The sequence below is a fragment of the Cavia porcellus genome, unplaced genomic scaffold (genome assembly GCF_034190915.1).
Source record: "Cavia porcellus strain 051 isolate PalLab524CR breed Dunkin Hartley unplaced genomic scaffold, mCavPor4.1 scaffold_15, whole genome shotgun sequence".
Lineage (NCBI taxonomy): Eukaryota > Metazoa > Chordata > Mammalia > Rodentia > Caviidae > Cavia > Cavia porcellus.
Genome location: NW_026947498.1, coordinates 69,956,377 through 69,983,882, shown reverse-complemented (window position 1 = coordinate 69,983,882; position 27,506 = coordinate 69,956,377). Strand labels below are relative to the sequence as shown.

At 41.9% G+C, this 27,506-nt stretch overlaps 1 protein-coding gene and 1 long non-coding RNA gene across 8 annotated transcripts in view; one reads left to right on the top strand and one right to left on the bottom strand.

The window, feature by feature from the left end:
- The window catches only part of Mylk (myosin light chain kinase), a 274,928-nt gene extending 266,377 nt beyond the window's left edge, over positions 1–8,551 (top strand). For all 6 annotated transcript variants that reach the window (XM_063225097.1, XM_063225096.1, XM_063225098.1 and 3 more), the window contains 3 exons: positions 2,884–3,013; positions 4,604–4,735; positions 6,523–8,551. In XM_063225097.1, coding sequence (XP_063081167.1) covers positions 2,884–3,013; positions 4,604–4,735; positions 6,523–6,779 — 519 coding nt within the window. In that variant the 3' untranslated portion in view covers positions 6,780–8,551. The remainder of the gene's footprint in view (positions 1–2,883; positions 3,014–4,603; positions 4,736–6,522) is intronic.
- On the bottom strand, positions 120–21,954 carry LOC111755289 (uncharacterized). 2 transcript variants are annotated; one of them, XR_010039452.1, is made up of 5 exons: positions 21,685–21,954; positions 20,351–20,450; positions 18,777–18,891; positions 17,796–18,241; positions 120–2,013 (listed from the first exon to the last, which is right to left on the bottom strand). It is a non-coding gene; the product is annotated as an uncharacterized LOC111755289 (long non-coding RNA). The 2 variants fall into 2 exon arrangements; XR_002789860.2 differs by lacking the exon at positions 18,777–18,891 and having other exon boundaries at positions 21,685–21,946.
- Between the last annotated feature and the right edge of the window lie 5,552 nt (positions 21,955–27,506).

The following is a 27,506-nucleotide window of genomic DNA, read 5'->3' as shown; positions in this document are numbered from 1 at the left end:
GAACCGGTGGCCCAGCTAACTCAGGAGGAAGCATCGTAACTGTTCTGGTGCTCTGGTGTCCATAAAACACCCTGGGAAAGAGGAGGTACAGGAGAACAAATCCTACAAACAAGCCCGGCTGGATATAGATGCTTAATCATGTTACTCACTTTACAATTCAGTTATTCTGAAAGATTGATTTTAAATTCATATTGAAAGAATTTCACAACGACATTTTGTTAAGGATTGGCAGTAAAGATAAGTCAGATGAGGTGACAGGGCTTCTGCTTGCAAACAATTAGGAACTAGAGAGCTATGGTTTAACTACCTTTATTTTCTAGAAACTACAAAAACCCCAGCAGAATGGACCAAAGGGAACAGAGGAGAAAGCATTAGACGGAATAGAGCACAGAGTGTTCTTGGCCATCACGCTTGATGTTATCAGGGGACATATCTGGGGAACTTGCAGTCTTGAAACTCTTGGCACGTTTGCAGAATCTTGATGGCTGGCAGTTACTAGGGTCACCAGCTTGCCTCAGTTTTCCAGGGACCCTCTGGAATAAGCACTGGAAAACCCCAAGTCCTGGGCAAAGTGATTTCCCTGGTCATTCTAGCAGGCTCTCCAAGGGCATCTGCATTGCATTCAAGCGAGCCCTGGCAAATGCCACCCACTAGAGACACAAGAACTTAGCTTCACTAGTTGCCCTCCCATGAGAAAAAGGTTTTCTCAAAACAAGGATGGAAGTCAGAGAGCTGAAATTTGGCTGTTTTCATTTCAGGGCTCCTGTACCTAGTCATGCTGGTCCATTCTCTTAGTAAAGCAACAACCAATTGTTAGTTGAAAGGTAGAAAACTGGAAATATAGGACATAAATAGTTCTTCTCTACTTCTAACAAACAACTTTCTTACCAGGGATTTTTCACAAATAAGTACCCAAAGATGGATTCCATTGTAGATTATTTCTTAAAATTTCCTTATTAACTACTTGTGTTGCTCCTTGTTTAGGAAACATGTACTAAATATCTACACCTATTAGATCTATTTGCTTGTTAACGTATTTTCTATCTTCTCTGAATTTTTGTCGGTTTTGTTGTTGTTTTATTTTGTTTTTTGTGCCGGGGATCAGACTCGCAGCCTCACACTTGCCAGGCAGGTGCTTGTGCGCCTATATCCTCGGCTCTCCTCTGAAAATTATCTCTCTTTTATTTGCCTCATTCTGACAGTTTTGTTAGGCATTCTGTTCCAAAATAATCCAAGAAAAGGTATCTTTTTTTTCTGTCCTACTAAGTCCAAGTCCAGGGATCTGGAATTAGGGAGCCCATGAGCTCAGGGGTACCTCCGCACTCCAGCTAGCCAGCAAGCAGATCTGCAGGCCACCAGTGACAGCCGGTCCCAGAAGCCTGTGTGGGGCTGCCACACGGCTGTCTGCAGGGGTGCACTCCTCGGGTCGTGCTGCTGCTCATTGGCATCTCACTGTGTCCCCCTCATCGCCCCATCGGGGCTTCCTGGGTTGGGTTCAGAGTGACCCCACCTGGGGCCGCAAATGGCCACAAATACATCCATGCACACACAGTCAGTGCTGTGGGTCAGAGGGTGGATACTAAAGGTTGGAATGTCTGACCTATGGGCACAGAAACTGTCCACAACATGCAGAACAGGGGACATGACAGAAAAACATGGTTGCAACTATAGGTCTGCTTAGGTCGCACACATACACACACCTTTCCAGCAGAAACAAATCATTCTACTGAAAACACTAGCCTTCCAGGTGGTCAAAACTATGAGGATTCTTGAGGGTGTGAAGTTAGTCTGAGAGGAAATGGCTTTGCCGGCACAGCTTGAGGTCCAGCAAGTGACAGCCAGGCAACTTCCTGAGAAGAGGTTCTTTCCTTACTCTGTGAGAGAGAACAGGCAGGCAGACTGTGGTGACAGCTGGTCTGTGGCTACCCAGCTTCTGGATACTGAAATAAGATATTACGGGGGAGAGGTAGAAAGATCCAGTTGCCGTAGCTTCCTTAGCCATGCCCACTGACCCTAGAAAAAGGATAAGTTCATTAAAGGATGAGACATAAGTATACACAGTAAAGACTTCTTAACCTAAACCCTGTGCTGGGCAGAATTTTCACAATGTAAAAAAGTCTACATCTCAGTTTCTGGTCCTTTCAACAGAAACTCTGTCCTTCCCCAAGTTGCCTATTTGGGTGCCAGTATTAAAAGCCTAAATGGACACTGGGATGGACACCCCTCTGGACTCCACTGCACAGTGACCACTTGTGCTGGAGCCAGCCCTAGTGTTTCTCAAAATCTCTTAATTCTCCGAATCATAAACACAGGAAGAGGGATGTTGGAGATCATCTCGCTCCTCCCTGTAATACACAGAAAGAAGCTAAAGCCTGAGAGGTTAAGTGGCTGCCCAAGGTCAGTAGAGCACTCTTTCCTTTCGCATCATGACCCATGGGATCTGTAGTAATGATTCTCTTGGCCAATTAAACTCCTATCACTGGCATTGTTTTACGAGAAACAGCCCCACCGGGCCCAGTCAGCAATAAGTCTTTGGAGCTGTCTCAGCCCGCAGTTGCTTTATATAAACTATCCCTTTTATGGGAGTTGAAGCACAGTATGAAAAGGGTTTTTGTCTCATGTTGACCTTGTTTAGTCACATTAAGGCGCACATCAGTTCCAGGCCCCATTCCATTCTCCGAACATCTTCTGACACACTGATAGTGCTGAGCAGAGTGAGGCCAGGCTCGCTCCTCGGGCAGAACCTCTGCACCGCTCAGCCCCAGAAGCCCTCAGATCGGGGGGCAGCTGCCCCTCTGAGCTGGGCTCTTGTCCCCGAATCCCCAGCACTGCCCCACTGGAACCAGGGACGCCGCCTGAGTCCGAACTGCATCTATTTTCCAGAAAACAGGCAATGCTGTGAGAGCCATTGGAAGACTGTCCTCTATGGCAATGATCTCAGGGCTCAGTGGCAGGAAGTCCTCAACAGGATCACCAACCAGTCCCCTCAATGCAGAGAAACTAGAAACGGAAGGTAAGAGCGCCTGGAGAATTTCTCAGCTGCCTGGTGTGAAGGAAGGGGTTGGGGGTACAGCTGGGTACGGGGGCTCACACTTGTGATCCCAGCACTTGGGGAGGCTGAGTCAGGAGGACTTCAGGTTGCAGCTCAGCCTGGGCAGTTAGCAACTTAGCAAGACCCAGTCTCAAAACAAAAATTTTAAAAAGGGGAGGTGTGGGTATATCTCAGCATGAAGGCCCTTTGTTTAATCTTCAGTCCTGCCAAGGAAAAAAGGAGGAAAGGAAGGCGGGAGGGAGGAAAAAACAAAGAGTTGGGGATGAAGGAGCATTTTAAGGATTTGAGGTTTGGTTTTCTTTTTTCAAAGATAAATTCAGAAATACTTTTGGGTTGCCTTGACAACTACTAAGTCTAGTAATTATTCTTTAATTGTTTAACTGTATATTAACTATTTTCAGAGGGAAAGTTATGTCTAATATAACTAAACAAACTATTCTTTCCTTATCTTTGGTATAAGAATTAACAAAGGCTTTATTAAAAGCTTCCCTTTTTGTATTATAAAAGTGAACTTGTTGATAGGCAGACATAAAAAATTACATAGTTAGCTGTGTACCATTCTTTATAATCCTTCCATTTCTACTGTCCTGTGTTTTTGTTCTGAACAAAAATTAACTCCTCTGGTCCCCTGCCTGGCCTTCGTCCACGCTGCTGAGATGAGCTGGGACTAAGCAGCCCGCCGTGGGCAGACCCCTCCTGGAGGGGCAGGGCTGGAGCCTGGTCCACTGCCTTTTGGTCGCTTCCCTGAGCTCTTCCTCAAGACATGCAGGGCTGGCCCTCGTTTTCTTCCCGAGGTGCTTCACTTGGCCAGGGACACCCTGCCCCACACGGCCTGGTGCTCTTGGCACCCACAGGTGAGAAGCTTGTGCACCAAGGCAGGATGGCTGGTAAGGCCCAAAGATGGCAGCCTGAAGCTTCCTTGTGCCAGGAAGCGGGTGCAGCACAGGGGTCTGGCCCCTGCTGAGCCACTCCTGCTCCTCCTCTCAGAGGACTCAGGAAGATCCTGAAGGGAGGGAAGAATCCACAGGCATCCGCAAGCTTCCAGCTTCTCTCTGGATCTGTCCCTCACCAGACCCACAGTCACCCAAAAGGAAGACTAAGAGTGTAGAGAAGAGAATGTTAGCAAATCGATGGCTCCTTCAACTAAGGAGCACCTGGCTCCTCCCTGCTAAGGGACAGGGGCAGGACCTGCCACAGCCGGAGGATGAAGGACACCCACGTTAGCAATCCTGGCAAGGCTCTGCCCTTACCACACACCCTCAGCTGAATCCTAAAGCAGCACCAAGTGCAGCCAAAGATCCTTTTTAAAGACGATTCCCTTTTTCAATGTGTCAGCATCAGGCAGAGGAGGCTGAACATCGCCCCATTTTGGGCACAGTTTCACTGGCTGCCAAAACGCACCTGGCAGCCAGCCAGCCTGTTCCCGAGAGAAAGGCATGCTGTGATTCACTTCTCTCAGTTTCTAAATTACAGCAACTTTTTCTTAAGGAGGGGAGTGGAGTGAGAGCACAAGGGAGGAAGCACTGACCTAGCCCTGTCCCTGTCTTGTAGAAGATGTTTCCCAGGCTTTCCTCGAGGCCGTAGCCGAGGAGAAGCCCCACGTGAAACCCTACTTCTCCAAGACCATTCGTGACTTGGAAGTCGTGGAGGGAAGCGCTGCGAGATTCGACTGCAAGATCGAAGGTGAGCTGGGCGGCTGCACGTGGAGGGCTGGCCCGGCAAGTGGCAGGTCTGTGGTGCCCAGAGCAACAGCAGTGGGCAAGGGCCGTACCGGGGCCGTGTCAGAACAGCGCACATCTCCCCGGCAGGCAGGCAGTGTGACCCTGAGCTGTGCGGTCAGCTGTGGGGCTCCGCAGGTAACCCAACACGGACGGAAACCAAGTTTCCCCTGAATCGTCACGTCATCAAAACATCTCGTAACTGCTTTGCCTGCCATTCTGTTTCTTTTTCATCTGATTTAACAAAATGAACGAACGTACTGCCTTTGGTAAGGCTGTTAGATTAGGGGCTTGGCCGAAAGCTGTGGCGCCACGGCCGTAACCCTTGCTATTGGCTCCAGGTCTTCTGGGCTTCTTTTCTTTTTCCTTTTTAAAAAAAAATTTTTTTTTAATATTGCATAGTGATTACCATCTTTTGTACCAACTTTTCTCTTTGGGATTTGCATTAATATTTGACTGCAACCCTAATGAGAAATTGAAACACATGGATGCTGTTTTGATAAAAATTATCTGAGCGTGGTGGCATAAGCCTGTAATCCCAACACTCTGGGAGGCCAAGGCCGGAGGGGCACATGTTCAAGTCCAACTTGGACAATTTAGGGACTTAGCATGACCCAGTCTCCAACAAAAAAAAATTTTTTAAATTGAAAAGAGCGGGGCTGGGGGTTTAGCTCAGCGGTGTAAGCGCCTGCCTTACAAGCAAGCAGTAGTGAGTTCGATCCCCGGTACCGATAAAAAGGAAAAAAGACAAAAAAAAAAAAAAAAAAAAAAAAGAAAGAAAAGAAAAGGGCTGCAGATGTAACTCAGTGCAAAGGCCCTATGTTTAATCCCAGTAGTACAAGTAAGAAAATAAAGAAATAAAGTTATACTGGAAAAAAATGTTAAGATTCTTAAACCTTGTGTATTATTTTTTTTTCTGGTTGGGACTATAAATTTTTTCCTCTAAAAATCTGCAAAATTTAAGATCAAATTTCTCAGGCTGTAATGTGTGTATATAAAAACGTACCTTCAAAACATGCAATATGTGTTTATATATGTGAGGTTTATATTTTTAATATTGAGCTTTGTAGAATCAGGACTAATGTATATTATGAGACCAACCAATGAGGATCATTTCCAATTATCTATAGACAGACTACCTGCCTCGGATCAGCCCAAGACAGATACTGCTTTCTTTTTCTTAACAATATTCCCAGTTCTTCTATCTTACGTTTCATGTAGCTGTCACTCTGCTTACTGATTTATAATTTATATCCCATAAATTTTGAAGTGTACAGTTGTTTTTAGTATATTTATAGTCATGCAGCCACCAGCACAATCCATTTTTGGCAAATATCCAGGATCCCAAAAAGATCCTTGGTGCCCATTTGTTCTCTGATTTTTAAATTTAAGTTAAGCCTTTATGCAAGATTTAAAAAAATGTATTTTCATCAAAGAAGATATTTGCGTAAGATGTTGGGGCAGTATTTCAGGGAGTGCTTTCTCTTTGTCCAAAGGCAGGGTGTGGGGAAAGGACAACGTGGGTGAAAACTGGACAGCTTTAAAATACCCAATTTGGGTTTCATCTATTAGTATTGGTACAACAATGCCCATATTCTCATATAGATATCAAAACTGATACTAAAAGCCAACATGTCAATTTTTTCCTTGATCCCCTTAATCAATGGAGGTGGCTTAAGAGCTACTTACATGAGCTGATAAGAAACTCAGAATAACAGATTCTGCAACTTGTGTTCTCTCTCTATGGTGCAGGATACCCAGACCCTGAGGTCGTCTGGTTCAAAGATGACCAGTCAATCAGAGAGTCGCGCCACTTCCAAATAGACTACGATGAGGACGGGAACTGCTCTCTGATTATTAGTGATGTCTGTGGGGATGACGATGCCAAGTACACCTGCAAGGCTGCCAACAGTCTTGGGGAAGCCACCTGCACAGCAGAGCTCATTGTGGAAACCATGGAGGAAGGAGAAGGGGAAGGGGAGGAGGAAGAGGAGGAGGAGGAAGAGTGAAACCAAGCCAGGGAGAAGCAATGTCTAAGTCATTTTTAAAGGTCTATTTCTCTAAAGCTCAAAAAACGCCAGATAGTTAAAAAAAAAAAAAAAAAAAAAAAGGCACCTAGTGTGGTAGGTTATCTAGTTAGGGCATGTGGGGATTGATTCAACAGCAACAGCAGTTGACACTTAGTAGGATTACTGGTGGGCATTAGTATGAATTAGCTGACATCTTCAGATAAAATGCAGCTATGTTTCATTAGGGAAATCAACAGCAACTTGCATAACCAATTCGTTTTAGGGGAAAAAGTAACCAAAAGAAGTATTTATCTGAGCAAAGTCATGAATGCATTCATGATATCATGGCCACCACCGAGGCTCGGGCCCTGTGCCCCTGCTCAGCCCAGATAGTTCCTGGAGGCCGGCGGCCTTTCTCCCCAGCCCCTGGCTCCAGAGAACTGGGTCTTCTCCAGCGCTGCAGCATTTCACCCTGAAAACAGTTGAGCCATTCTGACTTCCAGGGCACACTTTTTCCAAAGCTTACTGTAGACATCCACACTCATATTCCTCTCCCCTGGTGCACCTGCAAGCTTTTCTGATCTGAATTTGTCATAAATTTCAGCACTGGGGACTTTAATTGTGCTTCTTAGATTATGAAGACAAGACCCCTGCTCATGGCTGACTCCTGTTTTTTACAGTCCAGTAGGAAATCTAAATTAAGCTTAGCCCCTCTTTTCAAGTGTCTGGCAGCTTCAGTGTTTTGGATAAGAGCCCACGGGTGTTTACTTGTTAATGTGCTTCTCTTCTTCAATCAGGTTTCAGATTTGTACTGTTACTGGGTATAAGCCTGCATGCATGGTAAAGATTTTTGTGTCTGAATGTGGGAAAAAAAGTTTGCTGAAATGTTAGGCTTGATTATTTATTGGGCACTATGAAATGTTTTTCAACTCCTACACAGCTGCAGAGCTCCCTGTACTTTGGACTCTTCTAGTCTGAGTTTACTGTATCTTTGCTTTCCACACATCTGCAGCGCGTAGCCTACCATAGGGCTCCACATTGTTCTCCTCCTTGACTACACATTCGTCATGCCTTGCCCCAGTCTTGCAATATATTCTTAGATCTGACCGACGCACTCAGACTTGCATCTTTAGTAAGTTTTAATGTTTTTCACTACATTGACACTTCTCTTGTTAAAGAGGTCACAGACCATAAATGAATACCATAAATGGATATACCTTGTACATTTCCTCTGCGTGTGTGTGTATGTGTGTGTATAACATTCCAAGTACTCTTTTATTTTCCACTGTTTGTAAAGTACAGCAACTTAATATTCCAATGGTCCTTTTCGTAGTTCCTTATGAACCAATTTTAAATTACTTCTGTGCAGTCCTATGAATTATCAATGTTAGAATTTTAATACTAATCTTACGTTATCTTCCATTCTATTGTTAGCTACCTTTTCAAATTGCCAGTATTTTTCCTTTTTTGCTTTTTAAACAGTTACAGTATTTTTCATTATAGCCACGGTATTGCCACAAGTTATTATAATAAAGGGGTTTAATTTGATTTAGACCAAAGTGCTTTTCATCACTTTTAATTGTGTTTAGAATATAATTTGTGTGTGTATGTTGTGTGTATGTGCATGGGTGTTATATACATGTGTTTACAGCTTAATGGTTTCTTGGGATTGTGTTAATGTTCTTTCGGTTTATTATGCCATCAGAATGGTAAATCAGAACACTACGAATGTAGTTAGCTCACAGTTTTTAAATAAAAGATACCACAGTGCATGCTGTTTGTTTAATCTCTTTTTTCCTTGCCACCAACTGGAGAATCCACAGATGAATCTTGGTAACTAAAACCAAAGGCGGTGCTGCATAAATTTGAATAATTGGCTGAATGAACTGGGTATAATGGCTATTGTCAGCTTCAACTTTATATAAAGACTTTTTCTCTTTTATCAAAATGTTCGAAATTTGCATTTTGTTTCACATCCTACTTACACTTGATAAATCTCTGTTAATAGGTATCAAGGAGGCAGTGATATTTGAATTCTGAAGAAACATTTCTCCCCTTTGCAAAAACACAGAATACTGTTTTCTTTATGCCCGGAACATCCTTCTCAGCATCCTGGAGCGAGGCCGGTGTTTGTGGCAGCCATTATGAGGCTTCTGAACTCCTGGCACAGAGGACTGCCGGCCTGGCTTCTGGGTTAGGGTCTATGAGCAGAAATGCTGTGTCTGCTCTGGACTGTAGCACGCAAGTATGGGCACAAGGCAGTTGAGAGTGACTGGTAACCCATGAGCTGGTAGTCACTGTATATTCATCTGTGTCCCCAGCCAACCCAGAATGGGCACATGACAGCAAGAAACAGACCTTGCTTCTCATAAACACAAGACCTCAGGGTACTGCGTGGCTGCAGCAGAACCTCGCCTGTCCTAACACAAGGCCATCACTATATTCAAGATCTGTAAGACCAGTATGGCAGCAGCCAGTTACAAGGGTCTATTTAGATGTAAGAAAAAGTTCAGTTCCTCGGTTGCATGAGCCACATTTCAAGTGCTCAGCAGTCAGATGTAACTAGTGGCTGCTGTACTGGGCAGCACAGAGTAGACATGTCCATACAGTTCTAGTAGCAATGTTCTAGGTAGAGCAGAGGAAAAGCAAAACTCTAAATTTTACCTTAACTATGCTTAACATCACTTTTCAAATTATGAAATTAGGCTAAATGGTCGGTGTTGCACACCGTAATCCCAAATACTTGAAAGGCTGAGGTAAAACCTCAGATCCAAGGCCAGACTAGGCAGCTTAGTGAGACTGTTTCAAAATAAAAAGAGCCGGGCCAGGGATTTACCTCAGTGGTGTAAGCACCTGCTTGGCAAGTGCAAGGTCGTGAGTTCAATCTCCAGTTTAAAAAAAAAAAAAAAATAGGGCTAAGGGTATAGCTCAGTGGTAGAGTACTTGCCTAGCATGTGTGAGGTCCTGCTTTGAATCCTAGTACCACGACAACAAATGATTGTGAATTTAAAAGCTTCTGTAAAGTTAGTCTGGAGAGCAATGGCCTATAATTTCCTCTACCATATTAGATAATATATACTCTGTACTCAGATATTATTTTAGTTTATTATCATATACAACTTTTTTTTTTTTTTTTTTTGTCGGTACCGGGGATCGAACTCACGACCGCCTGCTTGCAAGGCAGGCGCTTCTGCCGCTGAGCTAAATCCCCAGCCCCAACAACTTTTACAACTTTTGTTTGCTGTTGTGGTACCAGGGATTAAACCCAAGGCTTTTGATTTTTTTTTTTTTTTTTTTTTTTTTTTTGTACCAGGGATTGAACTCACAACCTCATGCTTACCAGGCAAGCACTTGAGCCACTGAGCTAAATCTCCAGCCCAAGGCCTGTGAACTGAGCTTTATTGCCAGTCACTATTTTGAGATAGGGTCTCCCTGAGTTTCTAGGTGGCCTACGGTGGGCTCAAACTTGAAATCTTCCTGCCTCAGCCTCCCAGAGTGCCGAGATTACAGGTGTGCACCACCACACCTAACTTTTAAAGACATTTAACGGTACCGTGGATGGAACTCATGACCGCACGCTTGCAAGGCAGGCACTTACGCTGCTGAGCTAAATCCCCAGCCTGTTGAAGACATTTTAACAGTATCAATTTTCTGCTTCTCATCTCAGACTCTAAATACACTTGCAATTCCAACTACCAGATCACCTGTGATGTTAGACAACAGGGAAAACCAAAACTCTGCAGTGTCTTTGGAACTTGGCACTAGTAGAGATCAGCGCATTTAGTAGGGACTCAGAAGATGGACACAGAGAAGGGAAGGGCAGGGCAGGAAAGGAGGGGTTTCCTCAACAGTAAGCAGGAAGAAAGGGGAAGAGGCACCTTGACAGCCACAGTCACTTTAACCTGGGCTGCCTGTGATCTTGGTTTCCTTCACTGAAATGGGAAACACCCAGGAGACGTAAGCCTTCGGAATCAGTATTGCACTTCTAACAGCTGGTGTTTGAAAGTTTACCCCTCACACCTGGCCCAGCATCTGCATCTTGCTCATACACTGCAGGGAGACTTTCTGTCACAGACTATAACCCCAGGAGTTTCCGTTCAAGACCTGTGAAGTTCTCCTTAGTTGGAAATAGCTAAAAGGAATTAAATTAATTTTTTTAAAAAAAGTTTAAGGGCTGGGGATTTAGTTCAGTAGCATAAACACCTGCTTTGCAAGCACACGGTCAGTTGTGAGTTCGATCCCCAGTACCAAAAACAAACTCAAACAAACAAAAAAGCTGAGTCTCAATTGGTTATTTTGGCCTGGGGGGATTCCCTTAGCAGCGTAAGTGCCTGCCCTGGCAAACATGATGGTCATGAGTTAGATCCCTGGTACAAAAAAAGAAAAATAAAATTTAAAGAGAAAATTCCTATGTGACCAATTAACCTGAGTCAATTTGACTATTCTCAGTTGTCTTTTATGCAGACAGAGTAACCTCTAGTAGTTAGGAGACAGACTGAGCCAATAGAGCTTTTCTACAGCGTTGCACCAAGGATCATGTTACAGTGAGAGAAATTCTCAGACCAAATTCATCACACATGCTTAGCAAGTAATTATACAGCCGATTCTGCAAGATCCATAAAGTTCCCCGTCTCTTTCTCCAGAAAGCATTTTATATGTTCACTAAGGACAAATGCTTCCATACACAGCGCTTGGGTGGGATCCAACTAACCTGTTTAATCAGCCAAGGGGATCCGGGTCTATTGGAATTATCTTTGGAACTAACTTGTCTTACTTAAGTTTTCTTCCCTCTATAAAATACCTTATTACTTCTTGCTATAGCTATGTAGCTTGTGCCTTGAATTCAGCTATGAAGTTAGAGTAGTGCTAGTCCCCGTTCACAGGCTGATATAAAGATTAAAGAAGCTCACAGACAGCATCTGAATCTACACTGCACTCCCGTCAGGACTCAGAGAGGCTGTGAAATGTCAGAAAACAGTCGGCCCTCCAGGAACTGATTTCACTCCTACAGAAACAAAATTTGTGTTTTAATATTCTATGAAAGAGAAAAGATTTTAATTCTATTCACTCCCCACTCCTACAACAAATAAGGATCTTTGAAACTGAAAACTCCTACAAAGCTTTTTGTAAATGGGGAGGGGAAAGGGGATTGAAGGGAGTGGAGGAGAACGGGAAAAAAGAATCAAGGGATATTATGTAGAAGTACAAATTCCCCATGATTGTGATCATTATGTATATCAAAAGTACCAATAAAATTAACTTTTAAAAATGTTTTTAAAAAGAGAAAAATTCCTATGCAGTTGCATGGAGAATAACTGCTGTGAATTTAGATGTGCCAGTGCCCTCTGTGGAAGTTCCAACTCACAGTCCTAAAATACTCCCTTCTTCATAGTCAGAGGGGAAAAGCTCCTCTGACCTTAGAGTCTTATTTCTCAATCAATAGGCAACTTCTCAGTCAGTTTAATTTTATCACAACCTTTATCCCAAAACATTCCCTAAGTTTTAATTGATATTTACAAAAGCTAATTCACACTGATTTGCTTCTAACTATATATTTACTCCAGATCAAACAGGGGTCTGACAGGAAAAGGCTGACTAGTATCTTTTTTAGACAGTCTAGAAAGCTTAAAACTGAGGCAACCTATTCTGAGGAACCAGGACATTGAAGAGCTTACGAAATAGAAAGCTACCATAACAGAGAGAAGACCAAACATGAACTAATGTGAATAAGATGGAATTCTCTACTCCTGAAAATGTCCATTAAAAGGATAGCAAAGAAATACAATTCTTTAAATCTATAAACTTCCAGATAGGAAGACAAAATATGTGTGATGACAGTTGAAAAATATCAGAATCTTGCAAGATGGAAAGCAAAGACTGGGTAAGTCATTCAGAGAGAAGAACCTGAAACTTATCTCCCTGCAGAGAAAGAAATCAATGAGAAAGCAAATCTTTCTGCCCTGAGGAGTTCCTAAAAGGTTAGAGATGGAGAAACCAGATGCCTATGAAAGGGAACCTCAAGCAACATAGGATATCAAATCACAGGTGCAAACCAAGGTCTTTGGGGTCAAAGCTGAAAGTCCAGGGACAGGAAGGTGTTATTAGCAGTTAGAATAGACAGAGTTCACAATCCAGGCGCTCAGTTGGGATGCACTAAGAATCCCCATCTCAGAAAACAGTGCAGGAAGAAAAAGGCATTTATTTGCTTGTACAAGGATTCCAAAAGACAGATTCTCTTTTTTAAGAGTTCAGTTGTTGCTCAAGAAGCCAAATCATTTAGACATCTGATAAAGCAGAAATACATGTCACATTCATTTAAAGTAGAAACTCAGTTAATCTCCATTTAACCCAACTTGTTTGACTTAAAAACAATTTTTATTGTTTTTAATTCTGTAATTTAGCTAATACCCATATATTTCTGTTCCTTCTGCATTGTATATTTACTAAGAGTCAATGGGATTGTTCATAAACTTCTTTAAATCAGTTGTACACATCATTGTGGTTACATAATTTAATTACTTCACAAATCAACAATGGAATGCTGAAGGAGAATAGTTGTTTCCATGGCAGCTAAATTGGGACTCTTGGTCATGCCTGGCACGTGGAACACCTACACCATCTCTGTTCTCTCCCACAACCTTACTAAAAGGAAAACAAAGGGCATAAAACCACAGATGCAAAGAACATGGCAGACGACACCATTGCTAAATAAATCTTGCAGGAGACCACTGCATTGAGCTAAGCTCTTGAACGAGGTCCCAGCCCTCATATCTAGGCTCAAAGTAAAAACTCACCCTACGATTCCACACCACCCAGCTGAAAGTAAATCTTTACCTTACCTGAGAAACCAGAATTAGACAAGAGTCAATTTTTCCAAACAGGCCAATTTCAGGAGGCATACAAAGTTCCCTCAGTTTTAATCATTTTACCAAAAAGGTTACCTAACTTTGTTATGGTTTGTATTTGGATGTCCCCCCAAAGGCTCACATGCTCCTAGATGGGGCTCCTGGGAGCTGACGGGTCCTAGGTGTGTGATGGAGTTACACCTGGGTGTGATGCTGGGAGGTGAGGTCTGAGGCAGGCAGAGCGGGTGTGGCTGGAGGGCGCATCTCCCTCTTTCTCCTCAACCCCTTGCCACCTTCTGCCTTCCCGGCCACGGGCTGCTTCTCTCCTGTGATCCCCCTCTGCTGTGCTACCCTGCTTTGGAGCCACCAACGATGGGCCGAAACCTCTACAAACTGTGAGCTAAAATAAACCAACCCTCCTTTAACTTGTGGATGTTGGATATTTTGTTCTAGCCACAAGGAAGTAATTAAGACAATCAGTTATTTTTCTATTGTCTGTCTCCCTGTCTTCACCTTAAAAATGACTGAAAAAGTCCCACTTTTTATTAATGTTTCTATTTTCTTTAGTCCTTTTCTATCTATAAAACCAGTGTCCTCTGCTCAGCCCATTGGAACATTTATTCTATTTTATGACATGCAATGTTGACCAATTCTAGATTAAAAGAATACCAGTTAACATCTCTAAATTATTGTAATTTTGTTGTTTACAACAGTAGCTAGTTATCCACAAACTTTTGGGGTAGATTTATTGTTAATTGATTTTAAGTTTCAAACTTTTCCACTTTACAAGTATCTACGAGGAAAAGACTTCAAAAAACAATGTGATTCCTACCACAGAATTAACAGGCGGAGTGGAGCTGGGCACCGCCTGTCTCCTGTAGCTGATACGGCCAGATGACCGTGCATTCCCCAGCCCTGGCAAAAAAGGAAAACTGGGAGGCTGTGAACGGCCAACAACAGGCACAGAGGACGCAGAAAACTCAGGGATCGCCCAGCCCTCTTCCTGTGCCCAATGCTACACAACTTACAGGACCAAGTACAAAATGAAAACATGGAAACCATTGTTTAAAAAAAAATGTTAAGAATTTCAAGCCAGGTCTGGAGGCACACACCTATAACCTCAGCTACTCAGGAGGCTGAAGCAGATGTTCGTAAAATTCAAGGCCAGCCTGGTCAGCATAATAAGACCTTGACTCAAATTTAAAATATATATAAAATAAAAAGAACTGAGAACTGCCTCCATTCACCCAGGTTCAATCTTCAGTAAGTGCAAGAAAAGAAAAAGAAGTGGGGCTGGGGATTTAGCTCAGCAGCATAAGCACCTGCCTTGCAAACAGGCAGTCGTGAGTTCGATCCCCGGTACCGATAAAAAAAGAAAAAGCCAAAAAGAAAGAAAGAAAGAAAGAAAAAGAAGTAAGGGAGAGGAGGCAGGCAGGACGGAGGAGGGAGGGAGAGACTGATCAAGACAACAGCAGAACACAAGTTAGCATGAGAGCCTCCTAAGTTCAGGCTGAGCAGTGCCCAGGCTTCATGCACCAAGATCAGCTCAGCAGCAGGTTATTCCCACACAGGCAAAGGGCTGACGGATTTTTCTTAGAAAATTAGGAAATTGGGGGCTGGAGATTTATCTCAGCGGCATAAGCCCTGCCTTGGAAGCAGGCAGTCATGAGTTCGATCCCCGGCACCGATAAAAAGGAAAAAGACAAAAAAAAAAAAAAAAATTAGGAAATCCATACAAATAACCCATATATACTGTTATATGGGACTTTCTCTGTAAAATAGTCTTATTTTCATCAAATTGTCAGTGTAGGTGTTTTGTGCATTTGAGAATGATTTTTGTACATACCACAAAAAAGGTCTTATTCAGAGACCATTTGGGCTGAACTCAAACTTTCAATCCTCATGCCTCAGCCTCTCAGACTGCTGGGATTATGGCATGCACCATCCATTTTACTATTTTTAATTAAAATTTTTACCTGTTGCAAATTTTAAAAAATTAGTTCCTTAACATTTTAAATTTATTTCCCAGATATATGGCAGGCTATTTTCACAACTCTATTCATAAGTGTAATGAACACTATTCATTTTAAATTCTCCAGTTATCTTACAACAAAACCTTTTAAGAAAAGCTCCTAGCAAATAGTTCCTCAAATAAAATGTTACACAAATTTATAAATGTCATGGGATTTAATTTCTCTTAAATGATCCAATACTGTTGTAAATTTAGTAAGAGTTAAACTTTGATTAGAGTGTAATCTAAATCAATTATACAATTTAATTTGGAATTGGAATTGCAAGCTCTAACTCAATATACCTAAAATAAGAATTTTATTAATATTGAACATCATATATTTACTTCAACACATTACTAAATTCTAAATCCCATAAAGGCAGAACATGAGCCCACTTGGAAGGACATGGCCTTCCCCACCAGGGGAACATGATTACCTTCTCTGCTGCTAAATCTGCTCTTTGAAATCAGAACCTCTGACTGGGCTTGAGACCTGAAGATGTAAACACCTCAATTTCTTGTGATGCTGACTGCTATGCTAAGTGTCTTAGTCACTTTCCTTATCACTGAAATGCTGCAGAATCCAAGAGATCAGAGAGATCACTAGGATTTTTAGATGCACCTGGATCCAGCCAAACGCATGTCCAAACTGCTAGCCATTAGAACAAAGGAAAGGGTCTAGTTTTACACATTTGGCTGAGCCGGTAGGTGTTTAGAAATGGTGGGGGGGTGGCAGGGCAAGTGCGGGTACAGAAGCGAGACAACGCAATTAATAACTTGGCCTTGAAAGAAGACAGAGCCTTATAAATCCTGCGAGAACAAGATGACATAAACTCCCTTTACAGAACACAGTTGTCAGGCTCACCTGTACCAGAACAAGAAGTTATAGCTGAGAGGTGATTCGGGGGGACTGCTTTTTAAATCCTGCTTCAGAGACACAATGCCTGATACCTGCGGCTGAGAGGAGAGGTTTCTTTCAGCTTGCAGTTTCAAAAGTTCAGTCCATGGTGAGCAGACTTGGAGGCAGAAATGCCTTGCCAATATGAAAGCTGCTCAGGTCCTGGCAGGCAGGAAAAGCGGGGAGTGAAGGGCAAGCCCAGGAAAGAGATTAAAGTATGCCCTTCCAGGCCACGGCCAGAGACCACCTCTTCCCACCACGCGCCACCTCCCAACAGCACCTCCACACTGAACTCCACGGTAGAGGAAGCCTCCGAAGAAGAGTATAGTTCCTTCAGGATGCGCCACCCTGCAAAAGCCCCACCTCCAAGCGCAAGAGAGCTTTTAGGACTGTCCACATCCAACCCGGAACACTTGGTACATTCCCGTAGTCACTATTGTGGACTCCAAAATCCTTGCATTTAATTAGTAAATATTCTTTTATTCCTGGATGTCTGAAACCCCAAAAGAGATTGTAGCTGGCTTCCTCCATCCCTTTTAGGTTTATAATTTTTTACTTCTCTTTGGTTACATGTTTCCCATCAGCCTCTAAAGATACTATGGCTGTTCCCATGGATCCTTAGGATTCTTATCTAAGTGTTGAAACTTTTTTGTTGATCAAATCCCAAGATGCTTTCATCTGTTTCTAACTGCACCCATTTAGACATTAAAATGACATCCAGCTGAATTCTGCAAATGGTGAGTTTGTGTGAAGTATTCTGGGACTCTGACCATTCTGTCACTGCAAGGCCCATGGGCTACAGGCCCCTGTAGACACGGCTGCAGAATGTAGTATACCACTCTGAAATGTGGACAAACAGCTAAACGCCATCACATAGCAATTTCTTAAATATCAGTTTGAGGAAAAATCCATATCATAAAAGACAAAGTGGCTGGGTGTGGTGGTTCACACCTGTAATCCCAGCACTCAGGAAGCTGTGACAGTAGGATCATTGTGAGTTCAAAACCAGCCAGGGCTGCATAGTGAGTTCAAGGTCAGTCTAGACTACACTGAGAGACTCCATCTTGAAACAAAACCTATCCAAAAATAAAAGACAAAACAGACAACAATCATTAAAAAGAATTTGAAAGAAACAGAAACAGAGATCATGCTGAAGGAGAGAAAATGGTAACTACTGATATTCTCAAAGACCTATAAGAAAGTGTTACACAAAACAAAAATAAGATGCTATTTACACAATTAAAAAGTGAAGGAATACTCACTTAGGCTAGAAGAGAAAATTCTAGATATGATCCAGCAGAGGAATAAAACGACAGTGGAAGAAAAAGACAAGACCAGAGCATCAGGTGAGGTTGATGGAGAACAGTGGGGTACCAGGGCGAAGGCAGAGAACGAACACACGGGACTCGGTAACCACGCGGTGTCTGTTCTCTGGGTCGGTGGTTGGTGGCTTCCACGGCGGGGCTGGGGAGCTGGCCCTTCCAGGAGGCACATGCTACTGTGCTGACAGCAGCATTAACTTATTTGCTTTCTCAGCCTTTTCCATCCCCAAACAGTTTTCTAAAAGGCCGCTTCCTGTCTGATGATGGCATCATTCTGAGGTCGTTTTCTTGTGACTTACATTTTTCTTAGTTTCGGGATTTGAAGTGTAGCTCAGTGGTAGAGCATTTCCTTAGTATATTCTAGGCCCTAGGTTCCATACGCAGCACTGCCAAAAAAAGTAAAGGATAAATATATACATATTTAGCTCTAATTTCTAATGGTGTAAGTAACAAATAGCTTTGGGGTTTTTTTTGGGGGGGGACTGGGGATATTTTAAAAACAAATAGTTATAAACTACATGAATTGAGGGTCCACCACAATTTTTAAGAGTTTGAGAACCCGTATTCTAGGCAATTAATAATTTATTCCTAGATACAGGAGGCAATACATCAGTTTGATGATTTTACGCAGCACCCAAAATGTAACCCATATCACTGTTTTCTCCACTTACTTTTCTTCAAGCTCCCCACCAACATGTCCACTCATATAAAATGTCATGTAATGTACTGATTTTTGTAAAGGAGGTAGATAAGGATTTATTGATCAGCATTTCAATTGAAAATTGAGCCCCAGAAGGGGCTGGGGATTTAGCTCAGTGGTGTAAGTGCCTGCCTGGGGAGCTCAAGGTTGTGGGTTCAATCCCTGGTATTAAAAAAAAAAAAGAAAGAAAGAAAAGAAATAAAAAAAACACCTTCCCAGACCTGTGTCTTCTCCTAGGATTTCCATTTTTACTTTTCCTTGTGCTCTTTTTCTTAATGTTTTTTATTTTTCTTTCACCTTAGATCCACAAGTTCCACATCCACAGAATCAACCAATCTGAGGTAGAAAATAATGTTTTTAAATTGCATCTATAGCTAGGTACAGGGTTGAATGGTTATAGTCCCAGCATTCAGATTATCTGCAGGGAATCATGGCACTAATTCCCAGAACACTAAGGGATGACTGTACTTCCAAAATTTAGCTAAACCAGCAAAAACAAGACAAAAACATGCATTACTGATACATATGCTCAACAGAAGACAGAAAAAAAGGGGGTATCATTTTTGGTGCAGTTAAAGAGAAAATTTTAATCACAAAGATTACTCATTGGTGGGAAAACAAAGTACATATAAACAGAAAGGTCTTTTTTTTTTTTTTTTTTCTTTTTGAGATAGGGTTTCACTATGCAGTTTAGGCTGGCCTAAAACTCATGTGTAGCACAGGCTGGCCTCACAGTGATCCTCCTGTCTCAGCCTCAGCCAAGTACTGGGATTGCAGGCATGGGGCCACCATGCCCAGTTAAAACCACTTTTAAACCAACTCTCACCCAACCAAAGATAAATACTATTAAAAAATTGGTAGATTCCCAGGTATTTTTTCTGTAGATCGACACTAGCACCTGTTACAAAAGTGAGATTTTACTATATGTCATGTTCATCTTCTTTTTCACTTACTATATTCTAGACAATTTTTATGTCAAACACATGTTTTTGAACTTAGAGAAAATTGATTCATGTGTAATTACTACTGGCAGATGACTCCCTCAAACATCTCACTTCTTTGCAGGTTTAAGCCTCTGACCAAAAGCATTTACAATGGCGCCTGCTGTAATGCCAGCATTCTGGAGGCTGAGGCAGGAGAATCACTGCAAGTCTGAGTGCAGCCTGGGTTACAAAGTGAGTTTAAGGCCAGTCTGAAACACATAGTGGAACCCTGTCTCAAAAAGACCAAAAAAAAAAAAAAAATGACAAGCAATTCAGACTGTTTCTATCAAGAGATACTGCAGGGGTTACCTATAGATACAGCAGGTATTACCATGCAATACTTCCCCCTTTGGGGAAGAGCTACAATACTAATGGTAAAGCACCGCACTCCCTTCTGGAGACTTGCTTTCATTCTGGAATAAAGCTAAGGAATAACTCTCTCTCTTTTTCTCTCTCTCTCTCTCTCTGGGTGGGAGGATCCTGCATTTCATACAAGATCAGAGTCTCCTAATTCCTCTCCTATAACAGACCCTATGAAGTGTCCAGGTGCCATGTGGCACCCAGGTGGCACTCACTGTGTTCCCTTGCATGAATGGGGTTAGGAATCAACACAAGCTCCTCTGGCCACTGCTGCTTCCACCACAAATGATACCATTCTTGTCTCTGACATAGAGACAACCCTTCCTTCTCTCTCTCTTTATACGTATGACACAAGCTTCTGTTTTCATGTTAGAACCTATTGCCTGCCAGTCTTGATGTGTCTGAGTCTACTTTCTGTTGCTGTCAAAGACTACCTAAGACCAGTAACTTACAAAGGAGAGCTGTTTTATGTGGCTCCAGGTCCTCCAGGCTGAAAGCATGCAGCACAATGCTGGCATCTTCTGGGTGTCCAGCTAGGGCTTCCTTCTGTGTCTAAGGGGTAGAAACATGGGCAGAACCAGTGGGTGCTTGTGGAAGGGAGAGCTAGCAGTCCTGGGATCACTTTAGAGCAACTCAATTCACGCGGAAGACATAATCTCTCTAAGTTACTTGTTCACCTCTTAAAGACCCACATCCGAGTACTGCCACAGTGGCCATCAAACCTCAACACAAATATCAGTGAGAACAAGCCATACTCAAACACAGTCAAGGACTAGCTAACTAGTCTGAAAATTTAAGAGGGCTTTAAAGTCTGACTCATGACGTTGCGCCTTCTTCCCTCCCAGATGTTACACAGATGTGCTGGCTGGGTCACCAGCTGGATGGAAATCAGTGTCAGATATCTTCAAGTTTAGTCAGTCGGCAGAAACTACCATAGTGGGTACAACCCCGACTTTGGTCAGGTGAGGTCTCTTCCTCTTGCTGAATGAAGACGGCTGCCTGGACAGTAGCACAGGGCTAATCAGTTCAATCCTCAGTTCAATCATAGGCAGGGGAATTAGAAAAGAGAAGACATGGTAGACTGCAAGGCAGAAGAAAGGCACAGCCTGGCTGCCTTTTACTTCAGTGGTTCTGTGCACCATTCCTGTCTCCAAGTAAATATTACATTATTCTTTCCTCCTCCCCGTGGATAGGCAGAGACCAGATACGCTATTTTTCCTGATACTCCCTGTGACAAGCATTTTTTCATTTTGTCCTTCCCAGTAGTTACTTGACTCCCAAATAGCTTCCCATGTGGAGAGAATTCCAATAAATAGTGTGGGCAAACAGCCTCTTCCCTGGCTCCCTCCTTCCTGGCATTTGGGTGTGAGTCTTTCCATCAGATGCTCCTACCTAAGACCTCGGCTCTGGCAACACCTAGAGAATCACATGGCAACTTAGAATTTGCCTGGAGGTGGTAGAAGCAGCATTAAGGTCAGCACCCGTGTCCAGTGGTGGCTGTGCCAGTAATAGAAGCCGTTGGATAATAACTGCATTCTTCCTGTGCACTGATTTGGTCTCTATTTCTGGCTGCCTATTTTCCCATGGCTCCTGTTCATGTTCCAAGACTCATTCTTCAGCTTTTCCATCAAATTGTGAGCCACCCAGTATTCTTTCAGTGAAGTCCTTTTCTCTCTGACTAGAGTTAGTGTCCGTTGTTGTGCAATGTGAAAATTGAATTACTATACTACATCTTTCATGAAGAAATAGCTGTGTTGACAAAAAGGTAAAGAACAGGGTTACCCACCTCTAGTCCAGGGGTTTCCACTCTCTTGATTTTTCACAACTTTCTTTACAGGCGTACAACCAATATACAGAAGACAGTCAGGAGACCAAACGTCATATAGTACACATACGGCCCTGTCCATCAAGTTCAAGTCCTGTCTGGGAAACTTAGATCCTGTTTCAAATTTTAAAAACAAACAAATAAATAAACAAATGAGCTTAGGGTGAGGATCAGTGCCATGGCCCTGGGTCCAAAAAAAGAGGTGCCAATGACCCAAACCCCTAACTAACATTTTTTTTCAGAATCCAGTTTTATTGCTACTATCTTTTTTTTATTATTTAAAGAAAAAAACAGATAAAAGGGGTAGAAACAATACAGAATTTCAGAAAAGTAAACAGTAAGAAATCACCAGTCGATAAGTTACATACCGTCATCTTAGAAATAGTTGCTTGAGTTACAAAATTAAAGCATACGAAGTGATAGTCAAACAATGACACTGCAAACAGTTCTGCTCAACGATCCAACAAGAACTTAGTAATATGGTTATCAGTGCTACACACTTGTTTTTTATCTTTTTTTTTTTTTAGGTCTTTTTCCTTTTTATCGGTACTGGGGATCGAACTCACGACTGCCTGCTCACAAGGCAGGCGCTTATGCTGCTGAACTAAATCCCCAGCCCCTTCTTGTTTTTTATCTTAAAGGGGGTAAGATTAAACATAGCAAAACAGAACAAAACTGTTGATAGAGAGACAACTTAAAGAAACATAGATTTCAAAGCAAGTCCACTGGAGATCTTCACTGTCCATCTTATTGTCTCTAGTTTTCTTCCAAATAGTTGTCCCCATCTTCACATACATTGAATATATACTGAACATTATAGAACTAATCAGATCACTACAGGATGGTGAAGGCTAATCAACATTTTTATTATAAGTAGATTAACTATACAATAGCCTCCTGGGTGACAGTGTTGATGCAGACCACCGTATCTCCCTACTTTCAGGATTCTTCAATTTGTTTTTAAAGACAGAATCATTTTGGGGCTGGGGATTTAGCTCAGCGGCATAAGCACCTGCCTTGCAAGCAGGCGGTCGTGAGTTCGATCCCTGGTACCGGTAAAAATGAAAAAGACAAAAAAAAAAAAAAAAAAAAAAAAAGACAGAATCATTTTATGTGGCCCAGGATGGCCTTGCAGATCTCCTGCCTAGCCTCCTGAGTGCTAGAATAACAGATATGCACCACGATATCTGATCTTTGATTTTTATTTATTTTTATTTTCATATTTTAGAGTCTTGCTCTGTACTCCAGCTGGCCTTGAACTCTGTATAGGCCAAGGTGGCACACTTGGTAATCTCCTGGCTCAACCTCCTGAGTGCTGGGATTGTGAATAGTTTTGACACTTTTATGTGTATTCCTAAATACAATTTCACTTAGGCTGATTTGGAGCATTAAATGAATAAATCATGTGAATATTCTTCTGTTCCTTACCTTCTTCACTCAATATTATGCTTGTGAGACTCATCCACGTTGTTCAGGAGTTGTTGTGTTTGTTTGCACAGGGTATGTATATGTGCCATTTCACTACATAACTAATGCTAAGCTGTTTTCCAGAATGAATGCATCTCTTCACCACCAGCAGTTGACAGTTCTGCTGCTCTACACCCTGACAACAGGTGTTATCTAACTACTTCATTTTAGCAGATCTGGAGGGTGGCTAATGGTATCTCACTGTAGTTACTACAATTTGCATTTCCCTGATTAATAATGGGACTATATATTTGCATATGCTTATTCGTCATTTAAATTCTTTCATTTGGTGAAACTGCTATTCAAATTTTCAATATGATTGTCTGTTGTCAATTTGAGTTCTTATATACTCTGGAGGCTTATATTTCATGAATTATATTTGTAGTAAATACCTTTCCCCACTCTATTATTTTTTAGCTTTCTTTATGCTACCTTTTAATAAATGAAAGTTCTCTCATTTTAATATGGTCAAATGTATCAATCTTTTCATTCACAATGTTATGGGTTGTGTTTGGATGTACTCCAGAACCTCATGCAGTCATAGGTGAGACTTTTTCAGAGGCAGCTAGATCTACAGTGTGTGAAGCTGGGACTGATTCATGGTGCATTGCTAAGCTCAAAGACATTAGGATTAACAGTGTGAGTGCTTCCCACCCTGAGTGATCTAGATAAGATGAAAGGGGTAGAAAGATGCTGTTAAGGTCTCTTGCTTGCTTACTTTTCCTGTCTTCTGCTTGCTAGCTATACTATGCAATGCCCCTCTGCCCAGCCACCTTGACTAAATTGAAACTGCTACAAACTGTGAGCTAAATAAACCTGCCCTCCCCCTTTAATTTTGGGCATCAGATTATTTTGTCTTAGCAATGGGAAAAATAACTAAGACATATGGTTGATAACTTTGCTATCTAATTTTAAAGTCTTTTCTACCTTTGAAATCATAAAGATATGGTCCTACATTCCAAAAGCTTTATATATCTTACACTGTGAAGTTTGACAATGAGTTCTGTGCATGGTGTCTGCCATGGTTTGAATGTGTCCCCCAGTGTTCGCATGTTGGAAACTCAATCCCCAGTGAAATATTGCTGAGAGGTGTGGCTTTAGGAGGTGGCAAAGCCATTTGGGATCTGCTCACATCAGTGGATAGCTATCATTATCTCAAGAGTGAGGTATATATGCTGAGAGTGAGCTCTTAAGCTATATGTTGGTTACTTTTCTCTTGTTGCTGAGAAAAAATACCCAACACACAAAATTAAGGAAGGAAAAGGTTTATTTAGCTTATAGTTTGTGGACGTGTCAGTTCATAATCAGCTGACTCCAAGGCAGGTGGCATGGCACAGGGACAACTCTTCAAGGCAGCAGAAGACATGAGAAGCAGCAGGAGCAAAAGAGGGGAGAACAAGCTTCTTTCCTCCCTGATACTGTGAGCAGGTTACCAACCGCCCAGGCTGGTGCAGCACTCACACCACCTCTAAGCCCTCCTCTTGCACAGGATGAGAACGTTTACAAAGTAAGGAAAAGTAACCAACATATAACTTCTAAAAAATATTTCTACTTTAGTCTTTTTACTGCCGTATTTTGTTCATTTACATTTAATACATAAACTAATAAATTTTGTTTAAACTTACCTTATTTATGCTTTTGATTGATCCTGCTATTCTATTTCCTACTTTGTTTGTATTAGTATATGTTTGAGATAATGATTACATTCATCATGGGAAGCTGATATCAGAAGTAACACATCTTTTTTCTCATTGCCTTCCTCTCCCTCCCCACCTCTTCGTCCCCTTCCCTTTTGCAAAAGATCTCCCTGTATTCTATTATCTATCTTTTATTTTGCTCTTGAATTTATTTGTATTTTTAGTTTCTCAAATAAGAGAAGCCACTCAATATTTAAGCCTGTGTATCTAATTAACATTATGGTCTCAAGGTCTCAAGGTCTCAAAATTGATGTCAATTTTCCTACAAATGACTTCATTTTATTCTTCAAATATTCGATTGTGTATAAATACCACATTTCCTTCATCCATTCATCTGTCCATGCACATACAAGCCATTTTATAGATTTAGTTATTATGAATTTCAGAACATCATATAGTTACAGCCACACTGTGGTTAGTCTTTTTCATTGGCTTCTTTCACTTAACACTATGCATTTAAATTTTCTCCGTGTCTTTTAATGTCTTGATAGCTTATTTCTTTTCATCACTGGGTAGTATTACATTGTCTGAATGTACTTAAGTTGCTGAAGGTCATTTTGGTGCTTTCAGACTTCGACAGCTGTGAACAAAGCTGCCATAAACATGCAGGTGCAAGTTTTGTGTAAATACAAATGAATTTGTCTTTCTTTAAATATTTCATACATGCTTATGTTATATATTCTGTATCTGATAATTTCAATATATAAGGTTTCCTGGGGACCAAATAATTTTTCTTATTATTTCTGTTAATTCATACTGGCTTTTCTCTCTATATGACTGGGAATTTTTTTTTTTTTTTTTTTGGTACCAGAAATCAAACTCATGACCTTGTACTTGGCAGGCAGGCGCTGTGCCACTGAGTTATATCCACATCCCGCTGATTGGTAATTTTTTAAATTGTGAGTTTATATTTCATTAAATTAATCAGTGAAATTCAAATGACCTATATTTGTGGTGCTTTCTTCCAGAAGGCTCTGCCAAAGGCTAAGTGCACTGTGGACCACATCAGTGCCCTATTCAGGATCCTGGACGCTCAGCTTTCTCGTGTTGCTGAGAGCTCCAGGTTTACATCAGTCCCAGAACTGATGCCACCTTGCTTTTGCCTTTAGTTCAGTTTTAATTTTCTGCTCCTTCCTGTCATCAGTACAAGCACTCCTCCACTTGTGGTCTCCACTGTAGTGATAGACTTTACTCTCCTGAAAACTAAGCAATGGTTTAAAATGACGTTTGCCATTTTTCAAGTCTTTGGTGGCGGTTGGTGTTGTTTGGCTTTTTGGAAAGAAGTATAGATGTAATAACATCCCTCCGTCTTCCATCTATTAATCCCCAGAATGATGCTTATATAGCAAAAGGGACTATGCTGATGTGACTTAAATCTTCAGACGGGAAGATTATCTCAGATGACAATAGTGGGAGCGGCTAGAAACCCAAGTCACAGAAGGAAATGCAACAAGGAGCAGAGACTGGAGTGATGAAGCCATGAGCCAAGGACTCCTGGCAGCTTCCGGAAGTTGGAAGAGCTAAGAAATGAATTCTCCCCAAGAGCTTCCAGAGGGAACCAGTACTGCTGACACCTTGATTTTTGCCCTGTAAGAATAATTCTGGCTGGGTGTGGTGGCAATACACCTGTAATTTCACCACTCAGGAGGCTGAGCCAAGAAGACTGCAGTGAATTCAAGGCTACCCTGTACTAGGAAGTGAGATCCTGTCTACAAAAAGAGAGTAATTTGGACTTCTGTCCACCAGAACTGTAAGGAAATAAGTTCATGTTATTTAAACCACTAAATGTGTGATAATTTGCTACAGAGGTAATAGGAGAGTGGTATATGGAAGTTGTTTTCTCTTTTCAGACCATACTTGCAACCTATAATTAAGAATCTGTGGTGCTTCACTTTTATGTTTTAGTTCAAATTTAAATTCCATAACCTATCACTTCAGCCTTAACTATTAAGCTCATTTTTGCCATGTCATCTTGCTTAGCCGGCTGGAGATACATTTTGTACCTTTCATGTCCTATACTAACTCTCTGCCTTCCCACAATACCTCATCACTCTTGGTACGATGATTCTCAGTACTTCTTCAGGAGGCTTTTCCTGGCTTCTCTGCCCTCTTGGAAGGACAGCCTTACCAAAGTGCTCGGAATGTTCCGACCCCTCGGTGTGCTCTCTGCTTCCTTCCACGTCTCTTAGCTCTCTTTAATGTGCTTGTTGTCCTCAGTTGGTTTTTGAAAGCAGCTTTCCCCCATACTGGGCTACAACATTCTTAAAAGCAGATAATAAACATTTGGCATCTTGGGCTGTTACCTGCCTTATTAGTTTTCTGTGGCTGCTATAAAAACTGCCACAAACCGAGTGGCTTAAAAGGAATTCATTGTCACTCGGAGGGAGAATCTGTCTTCCAGATTCTGATGGTTGCCTGCATCCTGGCGGTGTGGCTGCATCGTTTCGATTCTCTGCCCACATGGCTACATTGTCTACTGCGTGCACATCTTTTTCTCTTTAGTGTACCTACTTTACTCTGATGTATGTGACTGCATTTAGGGCCCATCTGGATATTCCTGTATTATCTTCTCACCACCAGAGCCTTAATTTACATACATCTGCAAGGACCTCCTTTGCA